The sequence below is a fragment of the Narcine bancroftii genome, chromosome 10 (assembly GCF_036971445.1).
Source record: "Narcine bancroftii isolate sNarBan1 chromosome 10, sNarBan1.hap1, whole genome shotgun sequence".
NCBI lineage: Eukaryota > Metazoa > Chordata > Chondrichthyes > Torpediniformes > Narcinidae > Narcine > Narcine bancroftii.
The window spans coordinates 10,565,970-10,593,719 of NC_091478.1; the positions used below are offsets into that span (position 1 = coordinate 10,565,970).

General features: G+C 39.6%; 1 protein-coding gene across 6 annotated transcripts in view; it reads left to right on the plus strand.

Moving 5' to 3' along the window:
* LOC138744146 (zinc finger protein Pegasus-like) overlaps nt 1-18,724 on the plus strand; it is a 36,486-nt gene extending 17,762 nt beyond the window's left edge. For 3 of the 6 annotated variants that reach the window (XM_069899786.1, XM_069899787.1, XM_069899782.1), the window contains exons 2-4: nt 9,117-9,280; nt 15,880-16,062; nt 17,721-18,724. In XM_069899786.1, the coding sequence (XP_069755887.1) occupies nt 9,148-9,280; nt 15,880-16,062; nt 17,721-18,658 (1,254 nt within the window). In that variant the 5' untranslated portion in view covers nt 9,117-9,147 and the 3' untranslated portion in view covers nt 18,659-18,724. Of the gene's footprint in view, nt 1-4,825; nt 4,961-5,901; nt 5,933-9,116; nt 9,281-10,672; nt 10,776-15,879; nt 16,063-17,720 lie in introns of those variants that run through there. The other 3 variants (XM_069899785.1, XM_069899783.1, XM_069899788.1) reach the window with 3 other exon arrangements.
* Nucleotides 18,725-27,750: the final 9,026 nt, after the last annotated feature.

Genomic DNA, 27,750 nt, shown 5'->3' on the forward strand with positions numbered 1-27,750 from the left:
GTTCTTGGGGGTTAATATCTTGTAAAGTGGTGCTTCATCGTCAGAAAGCTAAGCTATTGGTGTTGAAAATATTTTTTAAAAATTAGAGCTTACTGGATGCCTAAAATTAAAACATTGTGGCCAGTCAAGTGGTGTTGCAGAAAGAAAAAAAGTCAAAATCCCTCATCAGTATGTTTTTAAATTTCAATTTCTTGCATTTTTAACTAAACTGAATCACATGGAAATGTTTACTGTCTGTTGTAATGAGTAACCTTAATGATATAAAGTAAAAACACAAAGCTAGAGAAACAGAGCAGGTCAAACAGTGCATTTGATGTAGCAAAGATAAAGACACAAAAACAATGTTTCAGACTTGAGCCCTTCATCAAGGTCAGATTTCCGATTCAGATTTATTGAGTACATATATAACATCGCATAGAACCCTGAGATTCTTTTTCCCTGCGGGTGAGGCAGAATTACCATTTATGAGTAGTGTTTTTTTTAAAAAAAGCTATATACATTGTACACAAGCAAACAAGGTGCAAATATAAGAGTCCTTAAACGAGTCCCTGATTGAGTTTGTTGTTGAGGAGTCTGATGGTGGAGGGGTAGCAGCTGTTCCCTAACCTGGTGGTGTGAGTCTTGAGGCACCGATACCTCTTTCCTGATGGAAAGAATAGAGCATGTGCTGCTCCACGATGATTGCTGCTGCTCTCCTCAGGCAGCATTCCACATTGATGTTCTTGATGGAGGGGAGGGTTTTGCCTGTGATATCCTGCCTGGGCTGTGTCCTTATGCAGCCAATCAGCACATTTTGCACCACATGTGTAGAAATTTGCTAGTACTCAGGAAGTAGAGGTGTTGACATGCTTTCTTCGCAATGCTATTAGTGCGTTGGGCCCAGGAAAGGTTCTCTGAGATAGTGACTCTCCAGCTTTGATTCCCCCAATGATTCCTGGATCATATACCTCTGGTTTTCCCTTCCTGAAGTCACCTCCTGCCTTGGCGACCACACCTTCGCCCACCCCCTCCACCCCACTCTTTTGTTTGGATGCCTGCCGTCACTTTTCTATACCTTGATGAAGGGCTCAAGCCTGAAACGTTGGTTATATGTTTTTATCTTTGCTATGTAGGTTGCTTGACCTGCTGAGTTTCTCCAGCATTGTTTTTACTTCAACCACATTGTCTAGAGATTTTCATGTTTTACTTCTTTCAGTGATCAGCTCCTTGGTTTTGGTGGCATTGAGTGTGACCTTGTTGTTGGTGTACCTTGGTTTTGGTGGCATTGAGATTTTTGTTGTTGGTGTACCTTTTGGTCAAATTTTCATTCTCCCTCCTGTAATGCTGACTTATCATATGCACAGAATGTAGGCAAGTTCCTGTTTTGTACTTTGCTAACATAAAGAACACCTAGTTTCTCCAACATTGTGTTTTTACTTCCATCATGGTGTCTCCAGACTTTTGTATTTTAACATAAATGCACTGGTGATAGTTTAGCCCTGTCAAGGTACAAGAAGTACAACCAAACCACAAAGTACAACACACAGAATTTATTAGTCACGCCAGTGGGAATGAGTAGTAAATAGGGTGTAGACAAGGTCACCTCCCTAATACTGTTGAACCTCATTCAAAGTACAAGGTGACAGAGTACAATATTTAAGACTTTTACTCCATATGATTAGGTAACTATTTCCTTGAGAGTATTGTTACAGGCTGAGGTGTTACAGTCAGTATTTGCTCATTTCTAAACGCAGGAAATTGGTTATCATCGATTGAATTTGTGCCATACATGATGAAGGTAGTTTAAAAGGTCCTTTAAGACAGTGCAGAACTGTTAGCCTGACTCTTAGCACATGTAAATGGTTGCTTCCCCAGCAATCTTCATATTCATTATCTTTAACAAGAGGCTTCTTCAGGTGGATTCCCCGCTAAGAATGTGCCTGAAGAAGAGAAAGCGGCCTTTTGATTTGCCGTTCAAGTGGCAGTGCTAAAAGCTTAGCACTGGCCACCTGAAGGGACAACTGAACTGGGGATGCGCATCTGAGCACATTCCGGCTCCTGTCCCTTGGGCTGTCAAGTTAGGATGGCTGGCTGTCATCTGGGACAGCCAGCGCAGGGACATCCCCCGTGGAATGTCCCCACACGAATTGCTCTGCTCCCCACCCCCCCAGCAGGGGAGAAGGGGGTCTGGAGCGGCCGGTGGGGGAGAAGGGGGGGCTGGGGCGTCCGGCGGGGAGAAGGAGGCTGGAGTGGCCGGCGAGTGAGTACACCGCTCGAGTCGGGTACCGGCATTGTTTCGGCCAGCCCCCTTCTCCCCTGCCGGCCGCTCTCGTCCTGCAGTCCCTGCCCCAATGTCCTGCACTGGGGGAAGGGGCAGCTGGGAGAGGAGCTGTCAGGCTGCCAGCTGACTGTCATCCCAAATGCAGCCGCTTTTAGGTGGCTGCATTCAGGTGGCTAGGAGGAGGGATACAAAGTTCACAACACTTTACAAGCGGGGCAATTGGCCACCTGAAAGTGCCCAAGGTTAGCTGAATTCTAAATACTGAAACAAAGCCTCTGTCGACCCATTGGGGTTGTTGGTTGTTCTGCAGGCTTTTGACATTTCCGCATTCTGCTTGACAAGTTTATAGTGCCGTCGGCTGTTTTTGGGCGGGAAACCGTTTATGAATGGGCTGTGTTTAACATCTCGTTATGTGTAATGGCAGGTAATAATTGTTTAAAGAGGAGCAGGAGATGGCTTTATGGAAGAGGTGATAATGGGTTGTCTGGAAATGTTGTTAGTTGCAGCTGACCTTGACTCATGCCTATTTCTTAGTACAATCAGACCGCAATTGTTTAAAAGTCTACTTAATAGTTATAATAACTGTTTCAAAGTATCCAACATATTAACTCTATTACACTTATACAGCTGTTCTGAACCCAAAGGACCCCAAAACCCAGCAGCAATAGACATTCACCAAGACGAGTGGTTTTTAAAACAAGTTATTTTTAATCAACTTTAAACATGAAAATAGAATCAAACTTTAACTTAACTCTACTTAACTAACCCAAATTAACCCCCTTCTAATTCTAAGCGCATGTGTGTGTAAATTTAAGAAAAGTTCTTTGGTTCACAGTTCATTCTCACTTCTTCCAAGTTCTCTGGATGCAGATCATTCTCATACTGTGCACAGAATTTAACGTGTATAAAGTTCACCAGGCTTTGGTGCTTGAAAGGTAAATGTTTACCGCCTAAGAAGGTTCTTGTAGGGTTTGCAGAGAGAGATTTGTTGTTCCAGGATTTCCACAACTGAGGTACCACGAGTCACCTCAATGTCTCGCTGATGAAACTTGCCCCATCAGGGTTTTCCCGGTGGTAACTTCTTTCTTTAAGCTACCACAGAGTTCCATTCCTCTTACTCCAAGAGAAACATTCCAGCCATCCACTTTGGAACTTTGTTTCCAACCAGCTCTTCCTGGCTTGCACTGTTCATCTGCTTTAGTGTCACACACACTAACTGACTGAGAGACCTTCTCCTCTCTCTCTCTTTAACTGAAACTTCCAGCAAAAACATGTGATTCACTCACTTGCAAAACCCCCACCTTCTTCTGCTCAAGCTATTGTTAGATAAAGAGTCGACTTTCCTGTAAGCACCCTGCAGAAAGGTACTTGTAGCTATCCTGGCACCAGTTCAGAACAATGGTCATTCATTTTATGATGTGTCAGTTCAATTAACACCTACTTGTGAATGTGCATAACTTCTCCAGAAGATCTTCAATATTTCAAATATTTGAAGTCTTTCAAATAAGATCTGTTTTAAAATGTATGTAACCTACTCTAAATCTTATCAAAATCCCCCCAAATATTACCAAATTCTCCCAAAATATTTATCCATTACACAGCACATTTATTTCATGATGTTATCAACCAATGCCACACACTCGCTTTGGAGAAAAGGAATGTCTCTTTTTGTACTGAATCCTGACCTTACAGGGCATTGTCTGAGCTAAGTAGCAATACAGAGAATCTCTTAATAGTTATACATTGCCACAAAGAAAGAGAATGGAGGATGTACGTGACTGAACACAAAGTGGCCATATAAACCCAAGCTGCGGACACTAATAATTTATATCCAAATTTATCGGAAACTTCACTGTTGCTAAAAGCATTTGCCACAAATTTGTATCCTGATTGAAATAGTTGGCTATTATTATTTTCTTGCATTTGATAGTTTTTGTATTAAATTCTTTTTATAAAAATAGAAATGTCAGTGACCTGGTCATGTTGTGATACCAATTTTACAATGTTTTTGTTGAATCAGAGGTTGCCTTGTCAAGTGATGCCAAAAGTAATTTTAAGGACTAAAAAGAACTTTACTCCAGTGGTGCAAAAATAACATTCAAGAAAATGTAAAACACATAAACATGCACATACAGTAACAAATAAAATAAATGCTGAAAAAATTGAAAATATTAAGCATATCAGTCAGTATCTGTGGAGAGACAAATGGAGTCAATTTAGATAATTTCAGGCAACGATCCTTCAGAACTGGCATTTTAGAATCAAATAACTGCTTTGTAATGCTTCAAAGTAATATAAGAATAAAGAATACTATTATTTGTTATGCCAAACATATAGCCTTGGAACTCTAGGATCTTGGATTCTGTAAAATTCTCTCTTGCATAGAAATACCTGTCTTGCGATCTGATGTTTATGAAACCTGAGAAAGAATTAATTTATTTTAATTCTTTATTGAAATTGTTCAGTTTATGCATTCCTCTAATAGAGATTTTGCTGAAATCATTTTGGTATACATATAGAAAAAATGATCAAAATTTGTACTGTAATGTGCAATTTTTTTGCCAGCACATGATTGGAAAAATATCACACTTCAAATTGATGAGACACTAATTATAGGATGGCATTGAACCAAGTGATGAATAGCAAGTATAAGTAAAGAGAATGTTGGGAATCGGCAACAAATGGGAGAAGATGAAATAGGTATGTGGCTGGCAAGGCACAGAAGAAAAGGATTTGTGTACAAATGAGTGTACAGTATAAAAGATGAAAACTTTTATTTATTGCTCAGAATTTGGGGAACACTAGAAAGGCCAACAAAGATGAGAACTCACTCATGGGGTGCCAAATTTATCCCCTGAGGGATATTACTGAAATATGGGTGTTTTGACTCCAATCACAGCATTTGCAGTCTTGTGTTCACTGGGATATTATAGTATTTAGAAAGGATTAGCATTAACCCCTTCCCCCCACCCCCACCCCAGAACTTGAATTCAAGTAGCCATATGCATAGCGTGGCGACATAACAGGTCAGTGGCCAGGAAGACTGTGCCCTCTTACATCATAAGTGAAGAAGAAAAGAGAAGATACTGGTGTCAATCATTTAGGGGTGCCTATTTTCCTAATTATGATAGTTTTAATCCACAAGATTAGAAGTTAAATCATAAAAGTTTTTATGAAGCTAATGAACAGGGTAAACAATAGGGGGAAACTCGATAGAGAATGTAGAATATTCAAGAGACAGTTGTTACACAAAGATGTTCAGAGAGGGAGATCAGAATGCACAGGAGATTGGATAAAATAAAACATGTAGGATTAAATAGATATATTGCAGACTGAAAGGCTATTTTACTAAATTTTGGGTTAGAAGGTACCAGGGAGGGAATTTGTAGAAGGCTTTGAACCATGGTCAGCAAGTACATTTCCATAAATACACTGGAAGGAGATGGCATATATCCTTTATGGCAAAGATTAGAGCAGAAATCTTACTGGATTTGCACAATACTTTTGGTGAGATCATGCTTGACAAACCCAATAGTTTTGATCTTGGAGGTGTCTCATTGTGTGTTAACAAGATTGAATTCTTGGATCTTTTCAGTGTTTTCTTTGAATGGCATTTCCATTGTGATTTCTTTTCATTACAGGTCTTGATAGGGGTTGTGTTCCCTGTGAAGAGTAGGATCAAGATAAGTTTTTGGAATGTATTCGCTGTGGGGGAGGGGGGGTGTGTTTGGGACAAATACGGACTTTGGGTATGCATAAGTATGTGGACGGCTTTGTTTATTGGATTTTGCAAAGTCTGTGAAAACTAAAATAAAATATTAAAAGAAAAAGATTGGAATTCTTGGATACTGGTTGACCTATTGAAGAGAAACTGAGGAAGATTCTCTGGCATATAGGTGAATTTGGTGAAGGTTCTGTAAAAGATTATTAGGCTAGAGATTGTAAAAATAGGAGACTTTTTGGATAAGGGTTTATTCAGCATATTGCAAATCTTTGGAATTCTGTACTTTAGATGGATGTCAATCATGTTGCTGTATATATTTAACAATAAGGAAGGATTTTGAACATTTTTGGAATTCTGGGATTGGAAAATGGGCAGAATAGCAAGTGAATATCTGTAATTTTAATGAATAATGATGCATACGGGTATTTGAGTTAAAGAAGAAAATCTGCTGGTGCTAGAGTGTCTAGTGCAGTGCAGGAAAGTGCTGGAGTAACTCAGCAAATCACAGCATCAATAGGAAGTAAAAAGCAATCATTGTTTGGGCCCTGAAAAACAGGTAAATGCCTGAATAAAAAGGTGGGGTGGGGGTGGGAGAGTGTTGACAGGGTGGATGGAGAGTGTTGACAGGGTGGATGGAGAGTGTTGACAGGGTGGATGGAGAGTGTTGACAGGGTGGGGAAGGTTAAGTGGTGATACAGGTACAGGAGGGAAAGTAGCTGAGAAGTAATAGGAGAAAGGGCAAAGAGCTAAAAGGGTATCTCTGAATGAATGGATGGATTAGGGAGCTGCAGGGAAGGAGACAGTGAGGTAAGAAAAGAGAGAGAGGGCAGGGGAGGGGGTTAACTGAATTTGGAGTTGATGATGTCAGGTTGGAGACTGCCAAAATGGAATATACAATGATGTTCCTCCAATTTGTGGGTAGCCTCGATACGGCGGGACAAAAGACCTTGGCACACATGTCAGTACAGCACTGGGGAGTGGAATTGAAATGGCTGGCCACTCAGAGGTCCTTGTGGTTACAGCAGACAGAGCGAAGGTCCAGTTCTAGTCTCCCTAATGTAGAAGAGACCGCATCGGTGAACCAGATGCAGTGAATGACCACTACAGATTCACAGATGAGGTGTTTATTCACTTGAAGGACTGTTTGAGGCTATGAATGGTAGTGAGGGACGAGATGTAGCACTTATTATAGTGACAGGGGTAGGGGTAACCTCTCTTTCGCTACTCTCTGTCACCTTTCCTCCAGCTTTCCCTTCCATCAGAGAGTTACTCTTCTTGGGCCTCTACCCTCTTCCCCATCACTTTGTTTCCTACTCTTCTACCCTCCCACTTGTATTCACTTATTACTTCTTACCTGTAAACAATGCAACTCTCCCTCCTTCCCCCTTCCCTTCTCCTTTATGCTTCCTCCTCCTTCCCTCCACTTCAGCTGACAGCTTGTTTCACACTCCCACATCTCCCCCTAATGTTTCCCCTTAAAATTCTCCCCTTTCACCTTTAACCCATTGCAGTGAACTGGAATTCACTGGTAGTGTGCTGTGCTGATGGCTGGCTCCGCCCCCATCTGCTCACATATAACCCTGATTTCCCACCTAAAACCAGACCCCTTCCAAAAACTACTGTGAGACCCTACACATAGTTATAAGCTAATAAAAGTGCTTGTTCTCCCACCAGTCGTGAGAGCTTTTTTACGCACTACACCCCCATGTCATCTGGTTTGTGTCTCACCTAACCTCAGTTGGAAAATCCTGTTTGGATTTACCTTATCTATATCCCTTTAGATTTTTAAAAAATCTCCATCAAATCTCCCTTCATTTTACAGAGTTCCAGATAATAAAGTTCTAATCTCTTCAACCTTTCTCAATAACTCAACCCTTCAAGTCCTTGTGAATTTTCTCTGCTCTCTTTGAATCTTATTGATATCTTTCCTGTGAGTAAGTAACCAAATCTGCACACAGTACTCCATATTTGGCCTCGACAATATCTTGGGCAACTTGCATCCTAATTTCTATACTTAATACTTTAATTTATGAAGGCCAATGTTCCAAAAGCTCTCTTTATGATTTATCTGTGATGCCACTTTCAGGGAATTATGTATCTGTATTCCCAGATCCCTCTGTTCTACAGCACTCCTCAGTGCCCTACCATTTACAGTATATGTCCTACCTTGTGTGTCCTTCCAAAATGCAACACCTCATACTTGTCTGAATTAAATTCCATCTGCCATTTTGCCATCCATTTTTCCAGCCTTTGAAGGCCTTTCTCACTAACCACAATACCTCCAATCTTTGTGTTATCTGCAATTTTGCTGACACATTTACCACATTGTCATCTTGATAATTGATATAGATGGCAAACAACAATGGACTAGCACTGATCCATTAGTCACAGGCCTCCAGTCAGAGAGGCAATTATGACTTCTCCCATAATGCCAATGTTGAATCCAGTTTACTACCTCACCATAAAGACCTGCCAATTGAACTTTCCTGACTAACCTCCTATGTGGGACTTTGTCAAAGGCCTTACTAAAGTCCATGCAGACAACATTCACAGCCTTTCTTTCATCAATCTTTTTGGTTCCCTCCTTGAGAAATTCTATAAGATTGGTTAAACATAACTTACCGTGCACAAAGCCACATCAACTAACCCTATTCAGTCCTTGACTATCCAAATACTGTATTTGAAATCCAATCTCTTAGAACACCTTCTTATAACTTACCTCTACTGATATCAGACTCAACGGTCTATAATTTCTTGGGTTATTTTCAGAGCCTTTTCAATTCATCTTTGATCTTGTTAAGTGATGAGATAGGTACGTGGCCCACTGCTATATATTTAGGAGTCGCAAGTTAATTTCTTGCTGGGGTCTAATTTCTGTGACGAGTGCTTGACAAAGTTAAAGAATTTTATTAGTTCTACAGTTTCAGTACAGATTATTTGTATTTGTCTTTCACTAAAACTAACTTTGTTAATCTGCTCAAATGTGATTAAATTAGATTACACATGAGATACAGGAATAAGGAATATTTCAATGAATTTCAATTCATGCAAAGCCCAATTTTTAAACTCATTGTTATGACTTGTGATGTAGACAATTCATTACTTAACTCCTAATTGCATTTTTCCTTTCAGGAAATAAGGAATTTATTGAAACACTAACAACATGGATGAAAAGAGAGCAGTTTCAGTGGATTTTGTCAAGGATTTTCAGGAATATCTCACTCAACAAACCCATCATGTGAACATGATATCTGGTTCAGTTGGTGCAGAGAAGGAATCAGAATCCTTACAGACTGGTAAGAGCTCTTGGAACTCTTAGAAATGTGTAAGATTTATTATAGTGACAGGGGTAGGGGTAACCTCTCTTTCGCTACCCTCTGTCACCTTTCCTCCAGCTTTCCCTTCCATCAGAGAGTTACTCTTCTTGGGCCTCTACCCTCTTCCCCATCACTTTGTTTCCTACTCTTCTACCCTCCCACTTGTATTCACTTATTACCTCTTACCTGTAAACAATGCAACTCTCCCTCCTTCCCCCTTCCCTTCATGCTTCCTCCTCCTTCCTTCCACTTCAGCTGACAGCTTGTTTCACACTCCCACATCTCCCCCTAATGTTTCCCCTTAAAATTCTCCCCTTTCAATGGTATATGGCTTATGTCAGTCCCAAAAGCTGTTTTTTCTCTTCACATCTGGTTAACCTAATAGCATTTTCTTCGTGATTGATGAGGAGGAATGATGTATTTCATTTAGAATTTAGCAAGATTTTTGAAAAATGTGCACACACAAAATGCACATGGATGTGAGAAAAGTGGAGAGTTTTGGGCGTTTGTGGTGGAGTAAGTTTTCATAGGTCGGCACAACATCATGGGCTGAAGTTCCGGTAGTGTGACATAATATTTTATGATGTATGTTAAAACTGGAGACTAAATATAAACTCATGGTTTATAAAGAAAAATGGGAAGGTAACCAAAATTGTTTCAATAATCAGGTGAAGAATGTGTGCAGGCACACATTAGAGTTTGCAGGTAATACAGAAAAGGGCCATCGACTTGTTCATGTGGGAAGAAAACTGTAAACAGTAGGAAGAAATTATTTGGTCAGATGGATAATATATAACAGTTGGAATACATTCAGGAAAAGATGAGGTAATGAGTTTGGGGAGAAACTGGTGGTTATTGAGCAAAGAAGAAAAACAGGAATATTTAGATGAGGTTCCATAAATTCCTAAAGATGGAGTGGCAGATAAGGTGGTCAGAAAGGCATAAGGGATACTTGCCTTTATTAACTGAATCATAAAATACATCACCATATAACATGCTAGAACTGCATATGTTGAACCTTCTGATCAGGCTGTAATTATATGTGAGGTTGGATCGGAGAATTGATGAGGATATTTTGCATTCTTGAAAATTGTAATTCCCAGGAATGATTGCCTAGGTTGGAACTGTTCTCTTTGGGAGAGGAGGCTGGGGGAAAAATTAATTGGGGTGTAATTGGGGGCCCTAGAATTTAGCAAGATTTTTGAAAAAATGTGTGTATAGGACAGATTTGTAAACAAAAAAGATGTTTTAGTATCGGGATGCAGATTCAAAGTGTGGAGTTGAGGATTAATTTAATCACGAGAATAGTAAGAGACTGAAACTATTTTCTTGAAATCATGTTAGAGACAGAAACCCTCAGTACATTTAGAACATAACCTTGATTCAAGTTGAAATTATGGAATCTACAAGACAATGGACCAAGAACTGATAACTTTCACCAATGCAGAAATGTAAATGAAAAGTGTATTCTGTGGTGAGTGGCTCTTTCCTAACTTCTCAAAGCCTTCATAATATCAGCCAGTTCCTAGTTTGTACCTTTATGGTATAATCTTTGTTTGCTTGGATCACAACTCTGCCAATACTACAGAGTTCAATGCAGCCCATTTGATTACTCTTTCCATTATCTTAAACATTCCCTGTCTCTGACAATTAATACATTATTTCTGCACTGCTTATCATCAGTAAATATACTTCAATTCAGAAAGACTTCTTCAAACACCCTCCCAAACAACCAAATTTTTTTCCAGCTAAAGACACATGGAAATGCCATAAGTTTCGTTTCCTCCAAATCCTGCTTCATTCTCATTTGGAATCACCGCAATTGAGAGCTACTGCCTCAAAAATTTTAAATTCCCTACCAAAACAACACTGAGTATGAAGATAGTTCACTAACACCTTTGCAATAAACAGTACATTGCCAGTGATGCACACCAGAAATGGTGATGGTCCAGGAGAACATTTTATAGCCATATGTGGATAGGCCTCCATGTGAAGAGGCAAAATTGGACCTTGATGAGAGAAGCTGGTCATATAACACTTTGGGAACAGTGATCTATTAGCTTTAAGATCATTATTGAAAAGAATTTTATTTTACACAGTAATTCTGTGATAAGGAAATATAAGTTTACACCAAAATGAACAAAGCTAGCATTTTTCTGGGTCAGTGTGTCTTTTTACACAGCTAACCGGGATTCTGCGAGCAAAAGAGGCGGGGACGTGTAACTCAACAGCGTTAGCATCTAGCGTCATGTATAACTTACTGTATTTAACAGCATGTTAGACCCACTTTTTTTCCCCAAAAAAGTGGCTCAAAAATATTCCCTTGGTCTTGTCTGTGAGGTTGAAATTAGGGTGATAATGGTGAGTAACTCCAACAGTAACACTCGGTCCTCGCACTGGTCATTGTTGTGTTAAGAAAGGAATGCCGACGGGATGGCTTTTTGGAGCAGCTTGTTGATGAGCCCACCAGAAGATTGGCTGTTTTGGATTGGGTGCTGTGTAATGAACCAGAAGTGAATAGGGAGCTTAAGGGTAAAGAACCCCGAAGAGGCTGTTATTACAATATGATTGAGTTCACTTTGAAATTTGAAAAGGAGAGGCTAAAGACTGATGCATCGGCATTTCACCAGAGAAAAGGAAACTACAGTTACATGAGAGAGCAACAAGCCAAAGTTGATTGGAAAAACACTCAATGGGGAAAGCAACAGATCAGCAATGGCTGGAGTTTCTGCGAGAAATGAGGCAAGTGCAGGACAGGTACAGACTGGAAGGAAAGAAATTTATAAATGGAAAAATGAGACAACTGTGACTGACGAGGGAAGTTAAAGCCAAAGTAAAAGCAAAGGAGAGGGCAGACAAGGAAGCAAAAACTACTGGGAAGACAGAGGACTGGGAAGCTTTTAAAAACTTAAAAAAAATACTTAGAAAACACAACTAAGAAGGAAAAGGTGAATTATGAAAGGACATTAGCAAATAATATCCAACAGGATACTAAAAGCTTTCTTATATAGTGGCAGCGCTGCCACTGGTGTGGGGGCAGGGGAGCAGAGATGCAGCATTCCTGCAGGCTCCAGCCACCTAGTCAATAGCCGTCAGCTCCGCACAGGCTTTGAACAGCCCGTTGAGGGAGCGAAGGTGGTTTTAGTTGAAATACCGTGCTGCGGGTCTGTGCCCAAGATGGTGGCACCTATAAATTGACAGTGGCCACAAGGGGCTGCAGACTATGGGGAAGCGGAAGCAGGGTACCAGAAGACGGGAGAATCATGCACTGTCTGAGAGAGAGAGAGAGAAGCAGAGGTGTCGACTGCGGGGTCAGTGAACATGGCGGCGGAACAGTGAGGGGGCTTTGTGGCTGAGGGACCAGTGCTTGCAGCGGGCGGCTAGCAACTCGAGGTGAGGAATCTGTGGAAGCTCTGGGCTGCTGGACACTGCTGTCGAGAGACTCACGCCGGACTGAATCCGCCGGCTGCGGACTGCTGGAGATTGGCTTGAACTGGCTGGAGGAGTCTCAGATGTCAGAACTGGGATGCGAGGCGGTGCCGAGGATGTTGAAGGGTTCTTGACCATGTCGGAGGTTCGGATCTGGAGTTCGGTTTGCCTATGGTTTGGACTGTACTCTAAGTGGCTGCAGGGACTGCGGAAGTGCTGGAGGTGAATCTACGGACACTCGATGACTCTGAGGGGGACTCTCTTTTGCTTCTCTTTCTGACTGTAAGTCATACTGTAAAAGGTGCTTAGGCAATTCTTGCCAGTGGTGAATCTGTCTGCCTTACAGCAGGCAACAAGAAATTTCATGTAATATGAAACTTTTTTTTATTACTATGATAATAAATGAATTTTGAGTAAAAGAGTAACAAAAGTAGACAGGACTGATAGAAAACGACACTGAAGAAATTGCAATGGGAGACAAGGAGGTGGCAGAAGAACTGAATGAATATTTTGGATCAGTCTTTTCACTGAAAGACATTAGTAGCATACCAGACTCTCATGGGTCTCCGAGAAGAGAAGTGAGTGGAGTCAACATCATAAGAGAGAAGGTACAAGGGAAACTAAATTGTTTTTAAGGGTAGATAAGTTTCCTGGACCACATGGAATGCACCCTTGGGTTCTAAAGGAGACATTGGTAATGATCTTTCAGGAATCAGTGGATTCCACATGGTTCCAGTGGACTGGAAGATCATGAATATCACTCCATTGTTTAAGAAGGTGGTGAGGCAGCAGAAAGGAAATTATAGACCTTTAGCCTGACATCAGTCGTTAGAAAGCTGTTGGAGTTGATTGTCAAGGATGAGGTTACAGAAGACCTGGAGGTACCTGAAAGATAGGCCTAAGTCACTATTATTTCCTTAAAGGAAACCATGCCTGACAAACCTATTGCAATTTTTTTTTTAAGAGATCAGAAGTAGCACAGACGGGGGAGAAGCAGTGGAAAGGTGCCACACAAGGCAGGATATTAGCATGGGTAGAGCATTAGCTGATTGGCAGGAAACAGAGAGTAGGAATAAAAGAATCCTATTTTGGTTGACTACTGGTTACCAGTTGTATTCCACAGGGGTCAGTGTTGGAGCTGCTTTTTTTGATGTTGTATAGGAATGATTTGAATTATGGAAAAAATGTCTTAATGGCTAAATTTGCAGATTATACCAAAATAAGTGGTAGGGTGGATGGTGCTGAGGATACAGAAAAGCTTGAATAGATTAGGAGAATGGGCAAAGAGGTGGGAGATGAAATACAATGTTGGAATGTGTATGGTCATGCACTTTGGTAGAAGATATAGATGGGCAGACCATTATTTAGATGGAAAGAAAATTCAAAATTTTACCACAAAGGGACTTAAGTGGCCTCGTACAAGATACCCCAAAGGTTAACCTCCAAACTGAGTCGGTAGTGAGGAAGGCGAATTAAATTTAGACATTCAGCGCTGTGACAAGCCATTTTGGCTCATGAGTCCTTGCTGCCCAATTTATATCCAATTAACCTACACCCCCTGTATGTTTTAGAACAATGGGAGAAAACTGGAGCCCCCGGGGAAAACCCACACAGACCCGGAGAACGTACAAACTCCTTACAGACAGCATGGGATTTGAACCTTGGTCCCAATTGCTGGTGCTCTAAAGGCGTTGCCCTAACTACTATGCCAACTGTGCCGCCCCATGTTGAATGTTGGTATACATTTTTAGAGCAATAGCATATAAGAGCAGGGATATAATGTTGAGACTCTATAAACACTTCTGAGACCTCACTTTGCACCATTTTGGGTGCCTTATCTGAGAAAAGGCATGTAGGCATTGGAGAGGGTTCAGAGAAGATTTACTAGAATTATACTCAAAATGAAAGAGTTAGCATATGAGGAACCTTTGTCATTTTTTGGATTGTTCTCATTGGAGTATAGAAGGATGAGGGGGGACCTCATAGCATGTCAAATGCTGAAAGACCTGGACAGAGTAGATGTGGCAAGGATATTTCCCATGGGAGGGGAGTCTTGGTCAAGAGGGCACAATTTTGGGATAGAAGAGCGTCAATTTATAACAGAGATGCAGAAACATTTCTTTAGTCAGAGGGTCATGCAGCTTTGGAAGTGAGGTCTTTGGATGTATTTGATTAGTCAGGACATCAGGGGTTGTGGGTAGAAAGCCAGGGAATGGTGCTGAGTGGGAGGATGGTTCAGCTCATGATTAAAATGGCAGAGCCAATAGCCATACCTCTGCTCCTCTATCTTGTGATATTGTGAGGTTGAAGGGGGACTTATTCAGCTCTATAAAATGATGTGAAGGGGCATAGATTAGGTTAATAGTGACAGTTTGTAAAAACACAATGCTGGAGAAACTCAGCAGGTCAAACAGTGTACTTTATAGAGCAAAGATAAAGGTAGTGATAATCTGTTTCTTAGAGAAGGATAATCTAAGATGAGAGAGTGTAACTATAAGGTGAAGATAGATTTTAGAAAGGACATGAGGGACTAGTTCTTCACTCAGAGGGTGGTAGGCATATGGAACAAACAGCCAGATAAAGACGCAAATACTTGCTTCCTTAAGAAACACTTTGAATAATTAGATGGATGGGAGGAGCTCGCAGGGGTGAGGGCCTAATGTGGAGAAGTAGGAGCAAAGCACGAGGGCATATTGTTTGGATGAGTTGGGCCTGTTTCCATGCTGTAATTCTCTATCACTCTAATCGTGCGTGTAATCACAGTATTAAAAATCATAAAGTGTATAAATGGAGATGAATATAAAATGTTGTCATAAGTTACTGGTAAAGATTTCAGAATACCACGTAATTTATAATATGTTATTTATTCAGTCCTTGGAAGTCACAACTTGTTTGGCATGAACATAATTTTTATAAAATAGCAGATTCCTTATCTTTCCTTGAAGAATACCTTCACATTAAAAAATATACATTTTTTCAATTTGTGTTTTTAATGGTTTATGTAGAAAAATACGTATTCGGTGGAAATTCACTATCTAAGTTGAGTGATATTTGCTTTGTAAATGTTTATTGCCAAACACTGACTCCTTTATGTGAAATTGCAGAGGGTTTTTGAATTTTTCTCACTTTTCTGAATGTATTACTATTAGCGGGATCTGAAATTGATCAGAATGGAATCCATCATGCTTCAGTTGAAGTTTCACTGGATGACGGCTCAGGGGTCATTAATGATGGGCTGGAAAGGACATACGATGGAAAACTGAAGTGCCGCTACTGTAACTATGCTAGCAAAGGGACTGCACGACTGACTGAACATATCAGAATGCACACAGGTAAATGCTGTATGCTATTGATTGATACAGGATCTGCAATAGAAAAACATGATCAGATTTGCCAAAAGGACCAGTACTGTGAAAATATAGCAAATGACAGACATTCCACAGTAAAATACAAGGATTTTGAATTCTTAGTATCTTGTATAATTCTGAATTATTAATATGAAATGATTTTGAGTCTTTTCATCCTAATGAGATCGCAACAGTGGTGGTGGGTTGTACATGAAGAGAAAATGTAATTGCAACAGTTAAATCCTAAATGAGATTAATGTGAACTATTTAAATAGATCTCTGGACTTCCAATACCATCAAGTTTCATGTCCAGCATGAGGAGGGTGGTGTGTAAGCTATTTACTTAACAAAAATTTGAAGGCTCCTTCCATTCAAAATATTAAAGAACTGCAATTAGATTGTATTTTCTGTAAGTTGATAGTTGATTTTATTAGTTAAGTGAGTGTTAATAACCTTTGTATGATCATTTGCTGGTTGGCAATGTAAGGGAGAGAAATTGACTTCAACAAATATATTTTTTCTAACATATCGGGAGTCCTTCTATAATTTTGTGCGGGTTGTCTATCAATTTATCTATTTATTCATTTGTTTCATTTCACACTGCTGGCTCAATGACATCTTGTTTCACCAGTTCATTCTCCTCTTTCAGGCAAGACGTTCATTCCATGAACAAAACTATCACAATTCTCTACATCAGTTTGATTTATTTTAATGAGTACCAATGGGAGTCTCCATGTTTAAAGTAAAAAGGGCCAGGTATATCAAAAAAGCTAGTAAGGATTAAAGTGTAAAATATCATTGGTAACATCCAGCTGAGACAACTGTAGCACAATATGTAGTGCTCCTCTAGTGTGTCGGATGCTGTAAAACCAGCCAATAACAGCGACAGCTTTCATTTTTAATTACTTGAGGAATTTTTGAGCACCTCAGCGTCAAATTGTACCCGATGTTCAATCCTGAAAACGTTATTCACTTTATTTTACAACATTATTATTTCTATTTGATTTTTGACCCACGTTTCTTCCTTAACACTTTTAAAAGCTAAAATCGGTGTCTGGCAACCTGACTATTCAACTGAAAATATAAACAAAAGTACTGCATTTGCTAGAAATCTGAAAAAACACTGAAAATACTACCATTGCTCAGCAGGTCAGGCAGCATCTGATAAGAGAAACAGAGTTAACATTCCATGTCCAAGATCTTTCATCAACTCTTAACTCCTTTGGTTTCCACAGATCTGCTTGACCTGATGAGTATCATCAGAAAAGGGCTGGAAATAATGTTAACACTTGATTGCAGCATAATTTATCTGTTAACTGAACTTTCAGCCTTTAATTGGTGAGGTTGAGTGATACAAATCCATTGGAAACTCATTCATCACCCATGTGGGAGAAAGTTAATCACTCTGCAATTGACAAACATGAAATGTACAAATCCACACTGAGGAAAGAAAGAAGAGTACAACTATTCTGTCTTGTTAAAATTGCAACCATGCTGCTTGTTAATTGACAACCAAATAGCAATTTTAACAATAATCTAAGAGTTCCATGGATCCTTCAACACAGCTGAAGGACACGATTCTAGAAAAAAAATGCAAAGAGGGATAAAATGGCAAGGTTGTTGATCTATTCTTTCTGATACAGGTGAGAAGCCCCACAGATGTCACCTATGCCCGTTTGCTTCAGCGTATGAGCGTCACCTCGAAGCACACATGCGCTCACACACAGGTGAAAAACCATACAAATGTGAGCTATGCTCTTTCTGCTGCAGTGATCGAAGCAATTTGTCCCATCACCGTAGACGTAGGCACAAACTTCTCCCCTTGAAAAATGCTAGGACCTGCCTAACCAATAAGAAAATGTTGGGAGTTTTACAGAAAAAAACTAGCAACTCCCTGAATTATGGCACAAGACTTCTGATTAATCTAAGTCCTCCTTCCATGGTGGTACAGAAGCCAGATTACCTCAGTGACTTTTCTCATGATGTTTCAGCCAACTCCTGTGAGAATTTGCGAAAGTTGCAGTCTGGTGGGATTTCGAGGGATACTCAAGATCCCTGTATTATAGTAGATAATCCATTAAACCAGCTTTCTACTTTAGCAGGCCAATTATCCAGCCTTCCACCTGAAAATCAAGCTCCAGCATCTCCTGAGGATGTAGCCTGCCGAGATGAAAAACCATACGTGATCTCACAATCTGCGGCACCAGTCGTTTCCACGGTAGCTTCCAGTGTGGCCCAAAGCTCATCCCCTATCAGTCCCGATGCATGCCCCATGCACAGTCAGCAGAATTTCAGTCCTGTAGCTGGCCCCAGTAGTGAGCACAGTGTCCACACAAGCACGCCCAGCACGACGAACAGCCAACCTAGCACCCCTGCTCCTCCAATTCAAATTCAGGATCCCCAGCTACTTCATCATTGTCAACACTGTGACATGTATTTTGCAGACAATATCCTTTATACTATTCATATGGGGTGTCATGGCTACAAGAATCCTTTTCAGTGCAATATCTGTGGGTGCAAATGTAAAAACAAATATGATTTCGCTTGTCATTTTGCTCGAGGTCAACACAAGCAAAACTAACACCAAAGGGATGGACATTTAAAGAATGTTGGTTCATATTGAAAATATTAAATGTATTAAGAGGGATTCATTTGTCTTATTTTTCCTTTTTGCGTACTCTTGTATATTTTCCTTACAGAGTCTTCAGAAGTAGGCATGAACAAGGTTCAGTCTACTTCAAAGTAACACCTGATACAGCATCACTTAATACTATTTCACAGCACTAGAAAGTTGCAAATTTCAGCCAAAGGATCATTCTTGTTAATGTGTTGCTTGCATTGTGCAAGTTTGTCACGTACTTGCAGAGGACTGGTTTTTATATGTGAACCTGTTCAGAATGCGGAGAGAAAATTGAGAATGCACAAGAAACTGATACCTTTCAATTTCTTTCTGCCCCAGGGCGTTTGCTCGATCAATGTTCCACTGTTTGTTAAAATAACGATGAGATAACTGTAAATTTTGAATGTTCTTTCATATACTGATTATTTTCTTTTGCATTAAAATGTTGAGATTAAAATAAGATGTCCGTTTAAAGACCTAGTCAATGTTTTTGTTTTAAAGTAGATAGTACAGTCAAAGCTGAAACATGCATTATTTCAAATGCATCATAAAACGGTTTCTTAACAATCTGGCTTGTATTAACATTATTCAATAGTGGTAGCATTGCATTGCAAAATACAGTATAAATAGTAGAGCCAATTAAACCAAGCAGTAAACCTCTAAACTTTGGCATGTATGTTAATTGTGGTCTGTGGAAATATTGCTTCATCAATCTAAAAAAAAACAAGGTTCAATGTTCAAAAAAATTATGCAGAGAAGCAAATAAATAAAGATGCTTTTTCCCCAAAATTTCTATATATACCAGTATTAATAAGCCCTGCCCATATTTTGTAGGGGACATCATCAGTCCATGACAAATTTGCAGCAAAACTATTCAAATTATTGCTTGTGTTAGGTCTGTCTGGCACGTGATTCAAGATAATGCACAGATCAATAACATTAATTATGCAATTGGCACGTTCATAGTTATAAGTAACAATTATAACCATATAACTGTTTAAGGCATGAAAACAGGCCATATCGGCCCTTCAAGTCCACGCCGGTTCACTTGAACAATGCAACAGATTCACTTCTTCCTGTAAAGTGGAAAATCTTAATGAAGTTAATTCTCAGAAATTGTTAGTTCCATTAGAGGTTTGTTATTTAAATGTTTTAATTAGCTTTTATAGTTTTTACAGTTTCTTGCTGCATTCATTTTATAACATTCAGCTTGTGAAGTGAATCTGTAAGATGTCATCAATCATATAGACAAATATCCCATCCTGAACATTTACAAGACAGCTCATTCTCCAAGCTTAAATGGTTCGCCTGTTCTTAGGACCAGCACTTTCTTGTCCTTGTGGACATTTCTTATACACCAGCACTAGATCATCCCTAAAAAATGGCATCCTTTGGTGCTTATTTCTCATTCACAGCATTCTCTATGCATATTTTTACTCCTAGCACTGAAAATCCTATTAATTATCTGCCTACAATTCTTTCCATGTATCCTTCACTCTATTGGTAGCCCAATTTCCGGTGTGATCATTTACAACCTCTCTGCCCTGGCCCCCACTGCCCCCAGCAAGGACATGTTTCCCCTTGACCTCACCTACCACTCCACCATCCAACTTAATCACCTCTAATTTCCCTCACCTACAACATGATCCCATCACCACACACATCTTTCCCTCTCCCCTCTCTGCCTTCCATAGGGACCATGACTCTCTCATCCACTTATCCCTTGCCACTAATCGACCCCTTGGTACCCATTGTGGCCTCTACATCAGAGAGACTGGATGGAGAGTGGTAGATCATTTCGCTGAGCACCTTCACTCTGTCCGCAGCTATGGCGGAGATCTCCCAGAGTCCAACCATTTACGTCACTCCCACGCCAACATGCCTTGTGCCTTGCTAAATCAAGGCCACCCATAAACTGGAGGAGCAACACTCCTTCTGGGCACTCTCCAACCATTAACCAACTTTCCTGGCTTTTTTTTAGGCCGCTCCCCTGTCTCCCTCTCTTCTCCATTCCTTTGTCTCCTTCAGTTCTCTCCTCCCTTCCCCATCACTTTCCATCTTTTTTTTTTCTTGTGCCCTCCCCATATTTACCTATGTCCTCTGGGCCTGAGCTCCTCCCTCTGCCCTTCTCCCCACCATTTTATTCCGGCACCTGCCTGCATTATGCTCATACCTTCATGAAGTACTCAGGCCTGAAATTATAGTTATGTACACTTTCACAACTTTCCATTAGTAGAACATTACAGACACTCCAAGAAAACACAAATAGTTTTTGCACTACTTTTTAGCCCTTATTCCAAAATTATGATGGACTAGGTAGAATCATGTCACAAAATTGTACTCAATTTTGAATTTTTTTTAGATATTAGTAGTATACATTTTTATCTAAAATTTGCATCAGGAATTCCTCTCCATTGCATGATTTGATTGTTAGATATATTAGTGAATATTGCATAAATGGTTTAAAGATATACAATTTAAAGAAGCAATCAGATTGCTTTATTACTCTCATTCAAAGATGATGGCTGATTCAAATAAGTATGACAATGTATAACATACAATATTCTTTACTTTTGTATTTAAAAATACTATGAGTTATTAGTTTGGAATACTCGAAAGCACTTTTTATATTTGACCAGAGCTTACAGTAGATGCATAGATCACATTTTGTTTGTTGATTCATGCTCCAGTAACTGAGACCATGGTAAATGTATAATAATGTGACTCCTGCTAATCAACAGCTGGGTTAAGTTTGGCTCCTGAAACATCATAAACCCAGCAAACTGTGTTCTTCATATTTGCACTTCTGAGGATCTGGTTGCGGTTGGGCATCCACTTTCACACCCAGCAGAAATGATTGAATTAGTTAGTTAGCAACTTTTGAATGAAAGTGTATGTGTCCTCATTGCCACAAGCTAGAAACGATGCTTTAAAAGGTCATTTTTAATCGTAGCTCAACTAGTGAACATCAGTTATTGCCTATGTTTTTAAAAAAAAGATCTTTGCAAGCCGCACATCGTAACACAGTAACAGTGTACTGGTGATACTAAGTTAAATAGATTGTCTCCATTGAGGAGGCATACCACCAAAGGAAACTAAAGTTATACACCTTTTGTGCCTTCAGGCTGAAAGTTGATCACACCTAATCAATTTCTTATTTTGAAATAGCATGGTTTTTAATGCATTTGGTTAGTATTTAGCACAAAATGGTAACAGTCATAAAACAATTGGGGTTTCTTCCAGTTACCATATGTAAATATGAAATGGGTTTGGCTTTCTGCCTGTTGCTTTTTGTTTATTGGTTTTACTTTGAGATTAACAAATAAATTATTGGTAATATTAGTCATTTGCAAATGGGCTTCAGTTACTCATCAAATTCAATTCTTCGGATGAGCATATTGTCTTGTGATATGAAATTTCAACAAGCATAAACTTCAGTCTTGTTTTAAAGAATTAATAACCAGAGGTGCCTATTGAATATATTAATAATATAAGAATATCATTGTTACTTTCAGGCTTTCAATTATTAAATTTGGATATTTTTTAAACTTTGGTTTAAGAAAATATCTATCCTACTATAATGCATCCACACAATTGTTTTAAATATAAATGCACAATGGCTGAGTTGAGTTGCATAACATTTGTAATTTTGATGATGGAATATTGGATTTATTAAAGTTGTGTCACTGACCTCACAGGATAATTGAAGATGTATTACACCTTGGCTCGGTTTACAATCTGAATCGGAATATCGAGAGCTCAGCCCCCCCCCCCCAGGTAGTTAGTGCATAATGTAGTGCGAGGGGTGGATTCCTGTGGCCTTGTCTTTTTGGTAGGGATTAAATTTAGTAATATTATCGAAGAATGTTTTCTAGTTGTACTCTTTTGTATGGAACATAGTTGTTGCCTTGTCGTCCTAGTGCTTAACGACAAGTTACAAATCAAACAATAGTTCTCCTTTCTTAATGCTAATCCTTTTTGTTTCTGTTCCACGAGTCACTCGTGTTTAATGGTAACTTTAATATTGAACAAAATGCAAAGAAATGTTCCCATTAACAGTAGATCCAAAAATAAGAACATTGACAAAAGAACCAAAATTGACATGAAAAACTTCACCAGTATCGCATGCTTAATAACTTGTAGTAGTAAGTGCATATACATTTATGATATTCAGAATGGGACTAAATACTGGAAAGAGCTGGGTTTGGGAAGAAGACAATTGAGTGGAATGAGGTGCATTGGCTCAATTAATTATTTTCTCTCCAAAGCTTGAGAACAGTTGCAACTAGACTATGCTGGTTGAAGTCACCAAAACAACAGCTTGCCTCCTCTAACACTTTTCAGTGAAGCAAAATCTTCCATGGAGTTTCATAAAAGCATTGTAAAATATCATTTGACACCTAAGTCAGATAATGGGGATGACTTTAGGAACTGTCTGACAGGAGATGGAGAAACTGAGAAGTTTAGAAAAGAAACTAGACCTGCGAGCTGAAATAGTTAAAGACATGGTCATCGGTGATGTCTTGAAGGATGTTGAAGATAAACAAAGAGCTAGAAACGGAGGCTTGCTTTTGATAATGAGAATTTATATAAAAAAAAGGAAGAACGAAAGCATAGATAAATTAGAGCTTGCAGGATAAGATTTTTGAGTTGATGCCTTACCCCATTAAAATTCCACACAGATCAATGAATAGAGGGATGTTGGGTAATCAGGATTTTGTGTAGGGGATTTGGGTAACAAAATTTAGATTTGCTGATTGAAATAACTGAGGATGCATATCAAAATTGATTGTATGAACAAGCTACATTGTATCTGAGGCCACTCATTTTCAATTTTTCAACAAATCTAGATGTATCTTTAAATGGACTTTGAGTTACTTCATTGCATTCATTAAAATTAGGCTAAATTATGTACAATTACACAATGTAGTTTCCAAAATGCCTCAATTTCTGGTATCATGTGTAATATGTATTGATTTGGTCACCAAATAAAATTCAATGAGGAAATGGTATGTCATTTGGTTTGACATACCATTGTGAGATTTGGCATGATGGCAGTGGATTTTAGTTCTCAGCTATGTGCAAAATATTAGGAGTTCAACCAAATCTTTGCATTAGCGATTATCCCAAGATTCTTCAACATCATTCCCAACTGTTTCTCATCAAATAAATTCCAGTATTCCATCATTAATTTATCATTTGTAATTTTTATAAATCTCTCTTAATGTGCCGGTGGATACCACTGAGCACTTTAAGTTGATCATGAGGACTTTGAATAAAGAGGTGGCTTTAATTTTGGCTTGATTTTTCCAAGCCTTTTTGAAAGATGATGCTTTGTCATGTTTTATATTCCAGATTTTATTTGGTTCATTTTATATACTATTATAATAGATGTTTTGTTATATTTGGTAATGAATGCAAAATGTGAGTATCATCTGTTTGAATTGTGTTGTCCTTTCAGCAATGCTGTTGGTATATTCATACACACATTAATAAATGCATATAAATTTAATTAACAATAAGTGCTGTAAAAAATGTGAATAAACTGTTGTGATTAAATTGCTATTTAAAAAAATATTGCTAACATTGGTACTTGTGCTTGATAGAAAAAAAACTAGTAAGTGTTGAAACTATCTTAAAGGTTTATATTTTAATAAAAATCTACCTTATAAAAGTCATTCCTTTAACATTTCATGTGAGATCACCTAACTTGATCTACAAACAAGTGGTTGTGATGGAATGCACCGTTTGCTGGCATCAGCAGTTCAAATATTTTTCCTGTTTTTGAATTGAATTGTGTAAAATAAAAGACTTAACCAATTCTGTCTTTGAGTTTCATTTTCTGTAATGTTTTGTTGTTTATCTCATTAATTGTAACCAGAGACCATGCTGTATGTGAAATAAAGATAAAACTTTACATTTTCTAAAGAAGTCTTTATTTTGTTTAAAAAATGAACTTTATGAAAGCTCAAACAGAAGAATCTCCTCCAATCATACTTAAGTAAATTTGCTCCCACCAAGCTAAGATATGTAACCCATCTACAGGGACTATATTTCTATGGTGCCATCTCTAATTATTTCCTGATTGCTGCATTTGTCTTGAGATGGTTTTACCTTATGCCATCTTCTGTTACATTAGGATTCTTCCTGGATCTGGGAACCGGTAAAATGATTGCTAGAGTTATAACAAAAGTCAAGAGCTGCCAAACCTGAGAATGATAGTCTTTGAACTGAAATGATGTCCAAGTTGCTAACTCAAGATTCCCAAAGACAGATTAAATTACCTGAAGATTGAAAAACCCTGTATTGACTTCCTGTATCACTATTATACCAGATTGTCCAGGCTATTGAATGTTGTTCCATTTAATACTCCTGTGTTTTTTTTTTAGGTCTTGGTGAATAGATTTATAGGTTTTCCAATGAACTTGGTGCGCTTCAAGAGAACACAGGAACTGGGTAACAGTAAGCTTCAAGGGGACATGGGGACCTGGGCTGTAGTGGTGCCAGATGCAGAATGATTTGTGAACAATTGTAGAGTAGATTATTAACTACAGTAAAACTCTGATAATGGTGCAAGTTTCATTAATTTTAATGGTTGTTTTGCTGCCTGGAGGGCTCTGATGTACAAAAGCTCAGAAATGTTATATAATGCAACTATGCTCAGTTACGTTATTTATTGTGATTGTGGAGGATTGATGTCGATCAATCTCTTGAGGAATGAAGATCTCAGTTTTTCCTTTAGCCAATTCCATTTATTTGATATACTGCACAAGTCTTGGATGGTCTCTCTCCTCCATAGAGGATCGAGAAACTCTGAACATTCAAATGCATTTAAATTCTCCAACGCTATGTGACATTAACCAATCTCAGAATAGTTATCTCCTAGGCAGCAAGCATTATCCCATCAGCATTAAGCTATGCAATGCCCATCTCCAATCACTTGGACATGTCCTCCTCCTCTCAGGTGTTTTTACTGTTTTGGTTTCCTTAATGCTTGTAAATCACATGATCCCAGAGAGAAACAGGACTGTTGGAAATTTATCAGCCAGGCTGTTACCAAGCAAAGCACGTTCCGGAGCCTCTCACTGCCCTTGGTAAGGACTCATGGAAATTCGATTGTTGTTGCCAGGCAACACGTATCCTGGAGCCTCTCACTGTCCTTGGGTATTTGCACTTCTCAGCATAAGTATTAACCAAGTTGTAGTTGATATGAATGTTTTGGTTAGTTAATGTGTAAACAGTTTGGTTTGCAAATTCTGACATGGTGTTAGTGATGTTATCTCTGATTAGCTAAGAATATTACCTTCTACTAAGGGAATAACCCAATTCCCCATTTTTCTCCCAGTGAAATGATGCATTATCATAAAATTGAGCCATCTCCATCTTTTGCTGTGACAGTTTTGATATCAAGTCTTCCTTTATCATGAGATTGGTGTGAACCTTGTGTTACTTAACTCTGAAGTCTGCTAGACCACAACACTGCGATCATTTCCTTAACAGGAGCCAGTAGACTCGCTCGCTGCAGACCTGGAGTCCTCATCCTTTGATTAGTACTAACCAAATAAGTTCATTTGCAAACTAAGACCCATTATCACTAAAAGCCTGACACACTCCAAATCTTGGAAAGATTTCTTTCGCATGTACTTCTGCTACTGTTTTGGTGTCTGCATGAACTGTGGGAAATGTTTCAACCCACCTTAAGAACCTATCAATTATTACTAAGGAATAACATTTTCCTTCTGCATGCTCGATCGTATCTACAGAGTCCAAGACTTGGTGAATATTGGACATAGAGCCTGGTGATGGAGGAATTTTTTTCTTTGCCTTTGTTTCCTGGCAAATTTGACATCTCAAAATTGTATTCGTGTATTCTGTCAATTGTATGAACCAGTGGTTCCAAATTTTATTCATCATTTGTCCCTTTGTGGAGTGACTCACCCCATGAGCTGTTCAGCAAGTTTCCTGTATTAAGTCGCTAGGTGCCACAATTTCTCTCCAGAGGCCTACCAATTTGCCTGAGGTGCACCATTTGGTTTCCCAATCTTCTTTCTCACTAACTGTTGTGACCTGATGTGCTTCACCTAAATCCTGCAGAGGTACCTCTTCTAGCAATGCTGCTCGATCTGGCCAAGCCCAGTACTCCTACTAGTTAAAGCTATCAGCTGCATTTTTGCAGCCTTGTCTGCATGGTCATGACCAAGAGACCCTGGATCATTGCTCTGTGTGTGTGTGTGTGTGTGTGTATGTATCACTGCCAATTCGGATGGTCGTTTCATGGCCTCAAGCAGTTCTCTAATTTCATATTTGTTGCCAACAGGGTTTCGTCCTGCAGAGAAGAATGTTCTAGCCCGTCTCTACACCAGTTATGGACTACATCCAAACTTGGGCAGAATCACCCTCTGTATTGTTTGCATGCTTCAGCCAATGCTGAGGGTTTGGCTTGTACCCAATTGCCAGAATTCTGTGCTTTTGATGATTGCATACTCCGGTTTTTCTCACCCCTGTCCCTCAGTCGATAAAGAATGATCCATCCACGAACAACACTATCTGAATCTTGCAGCTGGTCTGCAATTGCCTGGCACACATGCTCATCTCCATCGTGACATCATTAGTTCTGTTACACCTCAATAACCCGGCTGCGAGGTCAGATGATTGGCGGACGTCCCCTGTCCACCAGAGGGCGTGCCTGCAAGTGCGAGGCCGGGTGATTGGCGGACGTCCCTTGTCCACCAGAGGGCGTTCCTGCAACTGCGAGGCCGGGTGATTGGCGGACGTCCCCTGTCCACCAGAGGGCGTTCCTGCAGCTGCGAGGCCGGGTGATTGGTGGTCGTCCCCAGGCCATTAGAGGGCGTGCCTGCAGCTGCGAGGCCGGGTGATTGGCGGACGTCCCCTGTCCATTAGAGGGCGTGCCTGCAGCTGCGAGGCCGGGTGATTGGCGGACGTCCCCTGTCCACCAGAGGGCGTTCCTGCTGCTGCGAGGCCGGGTGATTGGTGGACGTCCCCTGTCCACCAGAGGGCGTGCTGCAGCTGCGAGGCCGGGTGATTGGCTGACG